The sequence below is a fragment of the Pimephales promelas genome, chromosome 25, assembly GCF_988280905.1.
Source record: "Pimephales promelas chromosome 25, fPimPro1.hap1.1, whole genome shotgun sequence".
In the NCBI taxonomy this organism is placed as follows: domain Eukaryota; kingdom Metazoa; phylum Chordata; class Actinopteri; order Cypriniformes; family Leuciscidae; genus Pimephales; species Pimephales promelas.
The window spans coordinates 22,109,814-22,126,281 of record NC_142793.1 but is presented as its reverse complement, the minus strand read 5'-3'; the positions used below and the strand labels follow the sequence as shown (position 1 = coordinate 22,126,281).

Sequence of the window (16,468 nt, the reverse complement as noted above, 5' to 3'; positions counted from 1 at the left end):
TATATAAAAATAAATATTTGATATATTAATAACACATTTTTCGTAAATATATACATGCATGTTTGGGTATTTATATATACAAATTAATTATACACACCACACACACATATATTATGTAAACACAAACTTTTATTTTGGATGTGATTAATCGCGATTAATCGTTGCCCATCCCTAATAGCCAGATTATTCTAACTGTCTATAGTCGACGTTCAATTCTTCACCAAAGCGTTTTTCCACGCGCCTGGCGTATGTTTTCAATGGGAGCGCCGCGTTTTTTAAGGCCGTGTGTCCACCAAAGCGTTTTTCCACGCGCCTGGCGTTTGTTTTCAATGGGAGCGCCGCGTTTTTTAAACGCCGTGAGCGTACCGAGGCGCAGAGCGTTCTTTTTCACGCTGAAGCGCCGAGCGCCCAGCGTTTTTACTGGTCGCTGGGAGTTGAAAAATGTTCAACTTTGGATAAAACGCAGTGCTCATCACTGTCACATTTTACCCAGCCGTCCAATCACAGTGGAGGAGGGGCGGGACCAAACCATACCAACCAACTGTCACAACATTCAAACTGCTGTATATATTCCGTATCATAGCAACGAAACGTCTCAACAGAAAAACCACTGCGCTACCAAAGCGCTCTCCAGCGCCCAAAGCACGGCGTCTTCAGCAGAGCGTCTAGCGTTTTCAGCTGGATAAAAACGCTTTGGTGGACACACGGCCTAAGCGCCATGAGCGCAACGAGGCACTGAACGTTTTTTTTTCGCGCTGAGCTTTTTTTTTTTATGCTGGTCGCCGAGAGTTGAAAAATGTTCAACTTTGGATAAAACTCAGCGCTCATCACTGTTACTTTTTACCCACCCGTCCAATCACAGCGGAGGAGGGGCGGGGCTAAACCACACTGACCAACTGCCACAACATTCTTTCTGTACAACGACATCAACCAACAGAGCTAACCGAACAAAATGGGTGAAAAAATAAATTTTTAGTATGAAACAAATTGTCTGCGAAATCAGTTACAAGTAAACTGTGCTGCGGATATTCTGTATCATAGCAACGAAACGTCTCAACGGAAAAAACGCTCTCAAGCGTCTTCAGCAGAGCGTCTGACCTTTTCAGCAGGCTATGTTGTATGTGGCGGAAACAAGCTTATAGCCTTACATTATTAAAGACAAGTAAACAAACAGTCTGCAGATCAAAGATGCAAATGAAATAATTTTCAGGTAGGTCTGACAGTAGTTTTTAGGTATCCACAAGTTTCCTACGCCCCATGAGGCCTTGCGTCAAAAGTGGGCGCGACTTCCGGTTGGAAGTAAACAAAGCGCGACTTGACATACTTCACACTCGTTCATTCAACAGTTGACAGTCATTCAAGTAATAGCGATCCAAACTAGATAACGATGTGGGAACACAACCTCAACGAAATTCAAAAGGGTGAAATAACAGTACCTTTACCCTCCGCAGTAGTTGATTGGGAGTATTATAATAACATTATTAATAATCAATACTCATCAAGGCATGGTGACAGACAGTTGTGCGAGCTGACAAACAATTCAAATAAAAAATACACACTTAGTCATTCTGCTTTGGAGTTTATTCAAAATTATAAATGAATGTGCTGCTTGAATACATTAACTGGCACATTTGGTATTCTGTCAACACAGCCACTAAATTAGTTTAGTCCGGTTATACATACAACCGCGAACAGCACATGTTGTCCCTGAGCTCCGTAACGACATCTCTCATAAAGATTTGCGTCTTTAAATAGTAAAATAATTCTCAGAAAAACAGCTAGCCTCTTCGCTAACTAACACACAAAATACCATTGGAATGCTACTTCCGCCGCGTCACCGGAAGTTTCACCCACTTTATTTTTTACAGGAGCGCCCCTCGGAAACTTGTGGATAGAAGTTGAATCAAATATAAATCTTCACTGTATAAATTAAATAAAGATGAATCCTTAATATAGTTACAAAAGTAATTCCGTCAAGACCAGTGAGAGATTTTTTTCTTTGTCTTTTGTGGTTTGATCAACAATTAAAACAGACAGCTGCAGGTTTATTAGGCTGCTGTCACTTTAAGACCGAATGCACGGATCCGATATACTGATCCAGAATCTGCACAGAACCGTAGCTTAACTTAAGAACCATTGAAGGACCTTTAGAGTATAGGCAAGTTGTGTGTTTTTTTGCCATGTGTCATTGGTGTGATGGGGGTAAATTTGTACAAAGAGTGTTGAGTGTAAGCTCATCTCTGGGTGTGGAAACTCTTCAATTATTAATGTTGGTGATGGTTGTAGCACCTGAGCTGAATGAGGAAACAATTCTCATGTTTCACAAAGCTGTATGAACCAATTCATATTACCGCAGAAGCAATTGACCTAGTCTGGTTGAGTGTTTTTTGAAAGAAAGTTGTGCTTTGCCAAACCAAAAGAAATGCAGAAGTCATGTAAAATTAGTCTGTGGTTTTTCTGCTAAAGACCCGTAGTTTATCAGAAAAACCTAAACTCAACTTTTTTGCTGCTTGGGTGTTATGGGTGTGGCGTGCAACAGTTAAGTCCGTCGTATAGGCTACATAACATTAATAAGAACATTATAATTGGGACTTGGCTTTTAATGATGAGACTTGTTTTTGTAATCAGGCTCTCAATAATTATATACAATTTGGATTTAGATTTTCAAATATAAAGAGTTATCGGTATCGGCCAAAATTTTCATATATATTTTTATATAGGGTAAAATGTGGCCTTCCATAGTATTTGGATCATGTTTACCACATGTTTCTATGAAATTTCTTATGAAAAACAGTAGCCTAAAGACATTAGTATAATGCACAAAAACACTATAGCTTAATAACAAACAAAAAAAGGCTGTTATTATAGTCCATTACTCCTTTAATGAATTGAATGTCTCCATTAATAATATAAAAACATTCAATATGAATATCCCACTTTCCGTCTTATAGTCCAACAGGCAAAAATTGTTAGTTTGATCATTATTCATGTCAGAAGCGCAAATAGTGTGGTAAGGTCAATCATTTGGTAAGTCTTGCGAACATATCCTGTTCAGCTCATCTGGCTGTGAACTGGCGGTGAACGTCTGGCGGTGAACGTCTGGCTGTGAACGTCTGGCTGTGAACAACGTTCAGCGGTACTTGAGGAAAGTCTGGATTGACTGCAGGGCAGTTCAACTCAGGCCACGATATAAAGTGACCCCCAAGTCTGCAAAATATAAGCTGTACTCCAGCCCAGATCATCAAATTTCGATCGATTGAGATTATGTTTCACATCACCATGATGTTATAGTAACACAAAGAACATCGTACAGTAAATCCTCCTGCGGTTGAACAGTACATCCAACATCTTCAGTCGTTGAGTCACAGACTATAAACATATGAGATACTATGAAAAAGATTGAGTTTGATGCTGCGTTCACGTGCTATGGAAAATAGGATATTTTCCACTTGTATTTACCAGTGTGTTGCGTTCAAGTGCTGGAGATCCAGACCAGTTATTTAGCTAAAACTATTTAGATAGCTTAAGTCATCTGCAACAGCAAGAAAATGATTTATCAAAACTCAAAAGGTAAATAATATGCTGTATATTTTCTAGATCATGAATAGTATATATTTTTTTACCATTCACGACTCTCGCGGTGCTCTCCGCCATTTTGAAATGGTCAAAGGTTATCTTATGCTGCGTTCAAGTCATCTCGTATAGATCGTAATTACGAGTTGAACGCACTTGAACGCCACCACAATGTCGTAAATACCAGTGGGGAGCTCGGTTGGGGTTGAGTTGGGGGCGTGTCAGTGAGAAACGTTCATTCAACGTCTACGAACATCCCTTTACTGATTCCTTTACTGTATATCTCAGAGATTTTCTAATCAGCAAATTATAAAAGAGCAACTTCAGTAACTTCAACTTCTAGGAAACCAAGGACTGTGTTTATAATGCCAGACGCCTCCTTGATTCCTCAGTTGAGAGCTAGTAGATGATTAGGAGTAGTTTTATGCTAATAAGCATAAGCCCTGCAAGTAAGGCAATGTCTGCTGCGTTCCACACACTTGCTACCCAACAGAAAGCAGACTATGCAGTACTTCATGGTTTGTTAATGACTGTAATATGATTTGCACTGAAGTTAGGGTTTAATCCGCCTGAACGTTTGTCTGTGTCACTCGAAGAATGACATTGCAAACAGGCAATGGCGCTTCGATGGCTATGGATGTTAGTACCAGGGATAGGAGGCTCGAAATCACCCGGACAAGGTAGAGCTTTAAGGACTTGTGGGATTGGGAGGGTGACATGATAAACTGGGGGAAATATCCTGGAAGATTTATGGAAACTTCTCCCAGGAGATGTTTGATTTCTAAGAATCGATGATAGGTTCTCGCTTACACACTTTCTATTTTAACTTCCCTAATCTGGTGCGTGACATTCACTGGCATCGCTCTCGAGACATCGCTGTTAGTGGCTTTTGAAAATATCGAGTCCATTTATGGCTCCTCGCTCACTTCCAGAAACAAAGTAAGAGGAGATTATTATGAGAGTATCTTTTTAGTGGACAAACTAATGACTGATATTGAGATACACGGTGGATATTGGTTTTTGTATGTTAGTGCATTTAGTTTTGAAAGTTCACGTCTGTTGTAGTATGGAAATGTACTTGATGGTGCCTCATGTGTTTCTTTCCAATAATTTACTAAACTTAACGTCTGTTCAACTCTAGAGGAGGAACGACATGTCCGAGCCAACGATCGGGACTACAATGAGAGGTTCAGTTATGCTGTAAGTCTATACATGTGTTTTATTGGTTACACTTTACCATAAGGTCTCATTTCATGCATTAATCACAGTCACAGTATTAATCTTTCGTAATGCTAGTTAGTTCATGTTACTTCAGTTCCAATTGAATAATATTAACAAATGCAACTTTTTATTTTAATAATGCATTGAATGGATTGATTGAAATTAACATTAAAGGTACAGTAAGCGATTTCTGAGAAACTGTTCAGCCTAAACAAACACACCCCTCAGTTCATTGCTCCGCCTCTAAAATGCACGAACACGCAATGCAGGAGTGGATGTCTCTTTATCATAGCTGAAGTGAAGCAAAATGTGATGCAAACGATTGACAAGGATGAACAAAAAAATTAATATATAGTTCACAAGAGTCAATTATATACAAGCAAGAGTTCCAGCAGCTCCAGACAAACAATGACATTCAAAACTGTTACTATAGCTAACATTACAACAGTGAAACATAGAAAAAACTTGAATAGAAAATAGAAAGCTTTTCTAATATTAACACGGGTCCTAAAGCCCTTCCCCGATCACGACCCTTCTTTTTCCAGCTTTTGTAATGCCTCTCAGCCATCTCTCTTTCTACAGTCTTTCTTCAAATCTTCCTCTTACTCACTCTCTCTCCTCCCACAGCATCAGTAGACACACCCCCTGCTGCTGATTGGCTACAAGTACGTTGTGCTGCTTGGTCCAATCCACTTTCTACAGCTTTTCTCAGAAATTGCTTACTGCACCTTTAACTGAGATTAATAAATGCTTGACAAGTTAGTTCATTATTTATTCAAAACAAGTGATTACCTTCTACTGTTCACTAGAGAATCTTGAAAAAGATGGTTTCGACAAAAAAAAAAAGTAGTGTTAAATAAAATAAATGTTTAACACGTAAAATGTAAATATAAATGTATAATCAAATCAGCACATAATTTCTGAAGGATCTTGTGACACTAAAGACTGGAATATTGGTGCTGAAAATTTACATTACATTTGAAAATATTAGGGCTGTCAAACGATTAATCGTGATTAATCGCATCCAAAATAAAAGTTTGTGTTTACAAAATATATGTGGGTGCACTGTGTATAATTATTTTATATATATAAATACACACATGCTTGTATATATTTAAGAAACATTTTCATGTATATAGATTTATTTATAATTTATATTACATATAAACATAAATATTTTTTTTTTTTAAATATACAAGCATGTGCGTGTATTTTTATATATATATATATATATACAAAATAATAATACACAGTGCACCCACATATATTATGTAAGCACAAACTTTCATTTTGGATGCGATTAATCGCGATTAATCGTTTGACAGCCCTAGAAAATATTGACACAGAAAACAGTTATTGTAAATTGTCGTAATATTTCACAATGTTACTGTTTTCTAGTATTTTGATCAATTAAATGCAGCCTTGGAGAGCATCAGAGACTTCTAAGATGTTCAAAAACATTAGTAGTGTATCTTTAAAGCACTTAGGTCAACATTTGTTTTAAAATGTGCTGTTGAAAGAAACTTTTCTTGTATTGTAATTGTCTTTTCTTTGATTCTTTCTCAGGACAATTGCATCAAGACAGCAAAATACAACGTGTTCACCTTCCTGCCCATTAACTTGTTCGAGCAGTTTCAGCGTTTTGCGAACGCCTACTTCCTAGTACTGCTTATACTGCAGGTCTGCCAGCCTTTTAAGGTCACTTATGAAATTACTGAAGGCCTCATAAATCTGAGGCCTCATTTATAAAACGATTTGATCCTGAATTGCATGGATTTGGTTCTACATTACACTGAAAATGTTGGGTAACACCTCAAGTAAAGTGTTACACTTCACACCACTTCAAGTAAAGTGTTACCAAATGGGGTTATGCATATGGCAACTGGCAATGTCGTTCCAAACCTGTATGACTTTCTTTCTTCTGTACAACACAATAGAAAACGTTTTGAAAAATGACTTTTTTGCCCATAAAATGTGATTCATTGTCACTTTTGGACCCCACTGACTTTCACTGTATTGACAAAAACAGTCCAAAATATCTTCTTTTGTGTTCTGCAAAAGAAAGAAAGCCATACAGGTTTGGAACGACATGAGGGTGAATAAATGATGACAGGATTTTTATTCTGGGGTAAACAATCTCTTCAATGTTATACAACATTAATACTCTTTTGTGTGTTCTAGTTAATTCCAGAAATCTCATCTCTTTCGTGGTTCACCACCATTGTGCCTTTGGTGTTGGTTCTTGCTATCACAGCTGTCAAGGATGCTACCGATGACTTTGTGAGAATCTATTCTTGTCCTGTTTATCTTTACAACTCTGAACACTGCATTCAGAAAGGTAGACCACTGTTTGTGGGCTGCCTGAAATAAAATAATCCGATGTTTGTTGTAATTGATCTGTTTTGGATTTTAGTTCCGCCATAAAAGTGATGAACAAGTCAACACCCGGCAGTCTCAGGTACTCATCAAAGGAAAGTAAGTGCATTTATGCCACATATTAGCATTTTCTGCTGTGTGTCTTGCTTGAGACACAGTTTTTGAATTGTAAATGCTTTAAGGGATGTTTAGGAAATGATTAACGATTGACCTGTAACACAAAATGTCTCTCTTTCAGACTGCAGATTGAAAAATGGATGAATGTAAGAGTGGGTGATATCATCAAACTTGAGAACAATCAGTTTGTTGCTGTAAGTTTGATTATTTTGCCAATATATATACAGTCTAACAGACTAACTTTAGAATGGCAAATATAATAAATATAGCGGATATGGTAATCACATCACGAGCGTTGTACTAATCACAATCCAATGAGTTAAACAACATCAGAAATATTATTTTATGCCAATTGCCTCAAAGCTTATGAGCAGATTTAACCCTAATTTATAATTTATAGACTTTAATGGTCTAAAACTGTTCTGAGACTGATTCATTTCGAATAGTGAAACTATGGTCGAGATCCAGATTCGCTTCTTTAGGGTCAAATTCATTTGTTTCTTTCCTGTTTTTATTGGAATGAAATAATGAATTATACTTATAAAAACTGGTCTGAAGATCATCAGTCAGTTTTGCTTAAAAATAAAGTTGTTAACAAAAAAAGTAATTAGGCTGATGCAATAAGCCAATAATATCTTTTGTCATAACCTAAAACTGAAAAATGGACAAAATGTTTTCTATTTATATTAGTTTGTCTATATAAATTTGTTTGCTAAAATAATAAATAATTAAACTAAAAAATATATTTATATATATATACAATATTTTTTTCTCTAAACTCAAAGAAAGTGAAAATAATATTATCAGGCAGAAATTGTGTTTTGTGAGTGTATTAATTTTTTTAATATTTAGTAGTGTCCATAGATTCAAATTTAAACTAAATGTAATGAAATTGAAATATTAGAAGTTTGGGGGTGAATTAAAATAAGAAATATCTTGATTTTTAGTGGTTTTAGCTTATTTAAAGTTTTGTTTTGTTTTTTTTTATTTGAAAAATTGAACGAAATCTTGTGGAGCCCTTAGCATTTCTTTTATCCCTGATTGAAAGTTTAAAAGTTATTTGCGTAAATGTAATTGAAAATTTGGTGGCACCAATTGCCATCAGGAATTGGCTGCCATAGAAAAAAAAGTACAAACTTTGGCACCTAAATACAAAAACTATACCATCAAATTGACAGAAAAAGATTTTGATGTTCCCAATATGACTGGCATTATCTGCAGACTTTAGTAGATGATAGCACCGTATTGTAAAGAGTGGAGTAGACTCATCCAGCACATGATTTATGAGTTTTGCACAGCTTTCCGTGTCCGCTTTCTCTCCTGTGTACAGGCGGACCTTCTCCTCCTCTCCAGCAGTGAGCCCTATGGACTTTGCTATATCGAGACCGCAGAGCTAGATGGGTGAGATGTTTTCTGTGAAATGTGTGTTGTGGCGCTAATATTGCATGCTTCATTTGTACTTTTTGTACAAGGTTTGTACTTTTTTCAGTTCCTTGCCACTGTTGCCTTTGGCTTGCTCAGTTGGGGATATTCAAATTAAATGACCCATCATTGATCAGCTCTACCAAACTTGATTGTCTTTTTTTCCATGAACAAACAAACACTGTTAAGTTGTCTTGATTGATATTGTGGAGCAGCTTTGATACAATCTGTTTTGTGAAAAGCGCTATATAAATATATTTGACTTGACTTGACTTCACTTCCCTTTGGACATGTTCAACATCCAGCACAAGCATCTACAATTCGATTTTGTGACTGACAACATGACACGATCATGAGCCTGTTTCATTCTATCGATTCTTTCCAATTCCAACAGAGAAACCAACCTGAAGGTGCGCCAAGCCTTGACTGTAACCTCAGACCTCGGGGACGATGTTTCCAAGCTTGCAGACTTCAACGGTAAAGCTTTTATTCAAACACACACACACCATTAGTGCACCATCAACAGAAATGAACTTGAGTCAACACGAGTAAACATAAACACTTATTGCATCTGTCACATCGATTAGATCGATCTCTGTGGCTTTCTCTCGCGGAACCTCTGGTATGCTCATGTATTTCTTTCAAAGGAGCGATTGTAATGAGATTTGCATTGTTTTTGCTTGGATTCCATTAAAGTTTATCTTGAGCGAAGCCCATTTCATTTGTGAAATTGGAAAAAAAAAATATATTGGCTATAGTACTACTATTTCCAAAGCTTCTAATTAGGTTGATTGGGGATTTGAACACACTCATTCCATATTGTTTGTAATATGAACAATTACTAGAGGCATGGCCCTTTAGAAGAGAAGTTAAAAAATGGCTTTTCAATGAAAGAACAGAATAGAGGGTATGCGTTGACGTAACCCCCTCAGCCGGACTGAATTTAATAGGTGAGACTGTGAAAATGCGAGTAAAACAAATGATTATCAGTTTAAACTAAAGGTTGGACTCAATATGGTGTTCCTTACAACTTACCAAAGATCTGATGATCCATGGATATTGACACGCAGCCAGGAGTCATGTTTCCTGACATTTATATGTGCCTGATTTCGATGCCAGGGAAATAGATAAAGTAAGTTTGCCTATGAAATCTTTATATAAATACAATATAGGTAGGTCTAAATCTGGGTGATCACTTATATCAATATTATATATGTATTTATATCATATTAAAGTTTTTTTTGCTTGTGTTTGTTTAAACTGTCACCGTCCCACAGATGAGACGGTTGCAATTATATTTTTAAAACAATAATATCTTAGAAATGAATATATATATCATTTAAAAGCTTACAATCTCTAGTTTCCATATTTGGTGATTGATTTTAAAAATAAATTACAGAGGAGCCGTAATTTATCAATTTTCGACAAGAATATTCTCCTAAGACCTTTATTTTGAAATGGCAATGAACATAAAAAATCATGAAAAAATGGTAGAAGAGTTCAAAAGATAACATCCATTCAATTATTTTACAAAAAAATTGTCTGAAAATGTTTTAAATATATTAAGAAAAAAAAATAATAAATTCACCATTTGTGATGTGGCAGTGAGCTATAACTGCCAAACTTCCCATACTACTTCTGAATAGGATGTCTACTTAATAAATTTGTGTGAAAATTATGAAAATAATGGTTCGTATCACTCAAAACGCATATGGAAATGGAGGCGCCCTTTTATGGGCATAATGGGCCAAAATAAATCTCACAGAAAGCTAATTTTTCGAGATATCAACCTAAAATTTGAAACAACTTGTTCAGATTTTTTGCTTTTTTCTGCAGTTTTAGAGTAGCCCAGGTTTTAAAAATATATATTTGATATAAAATATGAACTCAAACTTCTATAACTTTTTTTCATGTTTCACTTTCTTAATTTTTTTCCACTTCTTTTCACGTCTTCTTTAAAACAAGACCAATCTTACGTCTATATTCCAAAGCATTCTTGAATTACAACCATTTAAGTTTGAAAGGTGCATTTCCATGTCTATTCTAAAAAAAAGGGGGTGTATACGATGGTAAATATTTAATTGATGAGTTGTCAATACAATATATAACAATACAATAGGATATGATTTGACTACAAAATTCAGCATATTGACACAAAATGATAAAATCCACCTTTCACTGCCTGGAGTCCTGTTGTCTATTAATTGCAGCGACCCATTTGCTTTTCTTTTCTGTAGCTTTCGGTAGTAAAAAATATACCTCAGATTTCTTGTCAAATCTTTTTATATAGTCAATCCCAAAGCTCTTTCCTGTTTTAGATGTGTTTTGTGTGTTCTTCGCGGCATTCACGCTGAAAAACAATGCTGCCGCTCAGTCTCTTTGCCACTCAGTGGGCGTATCCCCAGTCGCGACTTCACGCGCATACAATCTAAAGAGATTTTTGGAGGACTTTCACTTTTGGTGGACTTTCCAATAGGTGAAAGTGTCTAATGATAAATGATGTGATTAAAAAAAAAGTCTCATGTTGTCTTTGAACGTGTCTCCCAGGGGAAGTCATCTGCGAGCCTCCCAACAACAAACTGGATAAGTTCACAGGGACTCTATACTGGGAAGATAATAAGTATCCTCTGGACAACGAGAAAATGCTCTTGAGAGGATGTGTGCTCCGTAACACCGAGTGGTGTTTCGGCTTGGTCATCTTCGCCGGTACATTTCTCTTCAATAGTCCTAGCCTAATGGCAGTTTCACAGACGATTGATTGGCTATCTTGAGTAGATGTTCCTCAGAGACATATTGACTGCCTAGTTCTTCTGCCTCATCTGTAATTAATGTTATTATCTATGCTTAGCACCTAAAGCACACCGTGATCTGTCCTGAGATGAACTCTGTTCTGATTGTCTTCATCAGGACTCCAAACCAAGCTCATGCAAAACTGTGGGAGGACGAAGTTTAAACGGACCAGCATCGACAAACTGATGAACACCTTAGTGCTGTGGGTGAGTATGTGTGGAGCATGCTGGGAATGATCGACATGTGGCATCTCACTTACTCATGCCGCCAGCCTTTCAAAAGGGCAGTTTAATTTTGTGATTGTAAAACGCTTTGCATGCGTTAAAGGGATAGTTCACCCAAAAATGTTGTCAATTACTCAATCTCATGACCCATAAAACATTTGTTCATCTTCGAAGCACAAATCTTCGAAACACAAATCATAAACCTGTTCAACATATAAGGGATCGTGTTTCTTTCGAAGCCTCCGAGTTTTGGGTGAATAGACTTTAAGTGGAGGGAAAGAAATCACTCAGATTTTATATAAACCATCTTGATTTGTGTTTCAAAGATGAATGAAAGTCTTTGGAATGACATTAGGGCGATTAAATGATGTGAGAATTTTCATTTTGAGGATTGAAAATGATTCAGTAGTGACATATTTCCTGGTTTTCCAGATCTTTGGGTTTCTCATCTGTATGGGGATCATCCTGGCCATCGGAAACACCATTTGGGAGCAGAGTGTTGGCAGCGACTTTTGGGCGTATCTTCAGTGGAAGCAACTCACGATCAATTCAGTCTTGTCTGGCTTCCTGACCTTCTGGTCCTACGTTATCATCCTGAACACTGTTGTGCCCATCTCACTTTATGTTAGGTAGGTCAGATCACACAATGTGGTGGTAAACTGGTTTTGCTTCAGGACCTGAATTTCACATTAACGATGAAGTATGTTCATATTTATACCTTGTCTCTGAAACCGGGGTTGTATCTCTTAATTTTAACTTAATGTCATAATTTTGATTCTTTATCTAATAATTGAGATTTTAAAAAGCATGCTGTGGTAAATCATGCTTTTAATGTCCTAATTATGACTTTATCGCATAATACTTTTAGAAATATTATGACTTTATCTCCCGGTTTCACAGACATGGCTTAAGATAGTCCAGGACTAAAATACATGTTTGAGCTGTTTTAACTGAAAGCAGCGTATCTTAAAATATGTCATGGGCATTGTTTTGTCTCAAGATACACACACCAGTAATTTTGTTCTTTCTTTCTAAGGCATGTTTTTAAAAGCTTAAATGCCCTAATTAAACTAAGGCCTAATCCTGGTTTAATCTAAACCCTGTTTGTGAAACCAGGCCTAAGTCAATTATGATTTCTAGCCTTTTTGTCGTGATGTTTTGAAGCGACGTACAGTAGGTTGTCGCCCACTACGCCACACTATACGAGATGATACGATTGAATCTTGCGTCCTGACGCCCGTTGTCGTTTACGAATCCCCACGACACCCTACGTCAAACGGATTGTGCCAAAATCGGGCTAAAATCGCGTAATCTGAACCAGGCATGACTTTTATTCTTCTATTTACACAGTTCTAAGTACAACACACAAAAAATTAATGGACCTCTACCAGATATACATACAATTGTTTGTTTTGGTGTTGATTTAAATGTTCAACAGCATTTGTCATAAATTGCTTAATACACCTTTAAGGACAAAAAAAGACTTGGACATTAACGTAAAACTTACTATATTACAGCGTAGAAGTTTTGCGGCTGGGCCACAGTTACTTCATAAACTGGGACAGACGAATGTACTACAGCCGCAAGGACACTCCCGCCGAGGCGCGCACTACCACCCTCAACGAGGAGCTGGGCCAGGTGGAGTTTATCTTCTCAGACAAAACAGGCACCCTGACCCAGAACATCATGGTGTTCAATAAGTGTTCCATCAATGGGAAGACCTACGGTACGCTTCAACACTTCCTGCTATACGCCCACACTTACAGACACATGTGGATATATGTATTAATAGATGTGATTTTGTTTGTCTAGGTGATGTTTATGATGAGTTTGGGCATAAAGTGGATATTACAGAGGTAATGAAGTTGTTTATTTAAATTATTTCTATTAATTCATTTATTAATAATTATTTTTTAAAAATGCATAAAATATTACTTTAAAAATAATAATTATGTTGGCTTTCAGATTGTTCTGGCTCCGTGTGCTATATATTTTCTAGCTGATCCAACTTACGATTTTCATTAAACGGACGATCAAAAAAACGACGAAAAGTTGCATAGGGGGTCGAGCAAAACCTTTGTACATTAAGACTTATTGCGTATTTTAGCTGTCTATCAATAGCAAAGCTTAATGACTATCATAAGACAACATGCTCATTCATGTTAGCAATGTGGTAAAACATGTTAATGTTTGTTTTTTTCATGTTAATGTATGGTAGCAACATGCTAAAACTGTTAACAACATGCTAATTCATGCTAACCAAGTGAAAAATAATGCTAGCAAAATGCTAATTCATGTTAGAAATGTATTAAAACATGCTAATTCATGCTAGCGGCATGCTAAAATATGCTAGCAACATGTTAATTAATGACACCAAAGTGTTAAATTATGCTAACAAAGTGTTAGACATGGTAATTCATGCTACATGCTACAAGCAAAGTGTTAATAAATGCTAGCAAAGTGCTAAAGTGTGTTAATGCTAGCTAGCAGTGTGTTAAAACATGCTAGCATCATGTTAATTAAATATAAAATTCAAATTTATTTGTATAGCGCTTTTCACAATACACATTATTTCAAACCAGCTTTTTTTTATAGAAATGTACATAGAAAAAATACAGTTAATCATGTATTAATTTAGGGCATAACATCGCCGACGTCGAGTTGTCTTTTCACAGGCGTTTAGTCAGCTCAACTAGCATGTTGCTAGCATGTAATTCATGTTAGCAACATGCTAATTCAAGCTAGCAAAGTATTAGATTATGCTAGCAAACTGTTAAAACATGCTAATTCGTGTTAGCAACATGTTAAAACATACTAGCTACGTGCTAATTAATGCTAGCAGTGAGTTAAAACATGTTAGCAACTTGTTAATTCATGCCACCAACGTTCTGAAACATGTTATCAACGTGTTAAATGATAGCAAATTGTTTATTCATGTCAGTAACATGCCAATGATGCAATGAACATGCCAATGATAGTAACATGCCAATGACATTCTTATTCATTCTAACAAAATGCTAAATTTTCAAACCAGACTTTGTCAAGCCAACATCAAAGTTTGTCTCCAACCTTTACTCATCTGGTTACAGTATATTTAAATGTTTGGTAACACTTTAGATTACTCGTTTCTTATTAGGCAAGTCAACTTTATTTATATAGCGCTATACAATACAGATTGTTTTAAAGCGGCTTTACAGGGATAAAAGGAAAATGATACATTTCGGCTGTTGTTCATATTACTAGCATATTGGCTGTTTATTAGTACTTATAAAGCACATATTAATGCAATTCTACATGACCATATTCTACCTCCCTTAATCCTACCCAACCCAATACCTAAACATAACTACTACAACAACTACCTTACTTATAAATACCTATAAGATGTATATATATATATATATATGAAGAGTTCAGATGCAAAAGCCTCTAAAAGCCATTTGAAATTTTCTTCTAAAATGACCATTTTTTTCAAGCTTGTATATTTAAGTTCAGTAATTTCACTTAAATGACAATTAATAGGTAATCTTCATTGCCATTTAAGTGAAATTACTGAACTTAAATTTACAAGCTTGATAAAAATGATCATTTTAGAAGAAAATTTCAAATGGCACTTAGAGGCTTTTGCATCTGAACTCTTCATATCAAACACATATATATATGTGTTTTTAAATATAATAAACAAAAAAACAGATTTGGCAGTCACACTTGTCTCTGACTCTTGCAGAAAACACCATGTGTAGATTTCTCCTTCAACCCACTGATGGACCGGAAATTCCGTTTCCATGACAGCAGTTTGGTTGAGGCCATCAAGCTGGAAGAGCCTCTGGTGCAGGAATTCTTCCGTCTGTTAGCGCTCTGCCACACCGTCATGCCAGAGGAGAGAAATGAGGGTAAACTGGACCCCAGACACCTTAAATATATCTTCACATCCTATTAACACTTTTGTTGAATAGCAGAAGAGATTTTGAGTGGACTTTGATTGAAATACCTCTGAAATGATTTCATGTTGAAGGTGAGCTGGTGTATCAGGCACAGTCTCCGGATGAAGGAGCCCTGGTGACTGCTGCACGCAACTTTGGCTTCGTATTCCGATGTCGGACGCCGGAAACCATCACTTTATATGAGATGGGTCAGGCGGTCACCTATCAGCTAATAGCCATTTTAGACTTCAACAACGTCCGGAAGAGAATGAGCGTCATTGGTTGGTTCTCATTAATTTTTTATTTATTTATATATATATATATATATGTATATTATGTAATCTTAGTCACAATCTTGTATTGTCTGATACCTTTAATATTTCACAAAAGCTATGAATCATCCCCGACATAATTCTCTCTCTTATGGGTCTGAATGCATAATTCATCCATTCACATAGAGGAATCAATAGCTTTATGGTCTGTTGAAACTGTTTTATTGTATACTTGTATATTTATAAGTAGCACATGCATTTCCTGTCTCTTCCGCAGTGAGGAACCCAAAGGGGCAGTTAAAGCTTTACTCAAAAGGAGCTGACACTATTGTCTTCGACAGGCTGGACCCATCTAATGAAGAGCTTGTCTTTACTACCTCAGAGCACCTTAATGTGAGTCTCTATTGTTAAGCCACTCTCCCTGTAGAAAACATCAGCCTAGCTTATCCCTATGTTCTGGATGTTGTTCCCTTGCTAGTATAGTACTATGGTGTGCTGCCAATAACAAAAAAGTATCAAAAGAGTACCATGAAGGATATTACTGTTTTTT

At 36.4% G+C, this 16,468-nt stretch overlaps 1 protein-coding gene across 2 annotated transcripts in view; it reads left to right on the top strand.

The window, feature by feature from the left end:
- atp8b4 (ATPase phospholipid transporting 8B4) overlaps positions 1 to 16,468 on the top strand; it is a 31,191-nt gene that overhangs the window by 4,302 nt on the left and 10,421 nt on the right. For both annotated transcript variants that reach the window (XM_039695144.2, XM_039695145.2), the window contains 15 exons: positions 4,715 to 4,773; positions 6,361 to 6,474; positions 6,976 to 7,074; positions 7,208 to 7,269; positions 7,409 to 7,481; positions 8,618 to 8,688; positions 9,104 to 9,186; positions 11,257 to 11,415; positions 11,617 to 11,705; positions 12,156 to 12,352; positions 13,241 to 13,449; positions 13,536 to 13,579; positions 15,451 to 15,616; positions 15,739 to 15,927; positions 16,196 to 16,311. In XM_039695144.2, the coding sequence (XP_039551078.2) occupies positions 4,715 to 4,773; positions 6,361 to 6,474; positions 6,976 to 7,074; positions 7,208 to 7,269; positions 7,409 to 7,481; positions 8,618 to 8,688; positions 9,104 to 9,186; positions 11,257 to 11,415; positions 11,617 to 11,705; positions 12,156 to 12,352; positions 13,241 to 13,449; positions 13,536 to 13,579; positions 15,451 to 15,616; positions 15,739 to 15,927; positions 16,196 to 16,311 (1,730 nt within the window). The remainder of the gene's footprint in view (positions 1 to 4,714; positions 4,774 to 6,360; positions 6,475 to 6,975; positions 7,075 to 7,207; positions 7,270 to 7,408; positions 7,482 to 8,617; positions 8,689 to 9,103; positions 9,187 to 11,256; positions 11,416 to 11,616; positions 11,706 to 12,155; positions 12,353 to 13,240; positions 13,450 to 13,535; positions 13,580 to 15,450; positions 15,617 to 15,738; positions 15,928 to 16,195; positions 16,312 to 16,468) is intronic.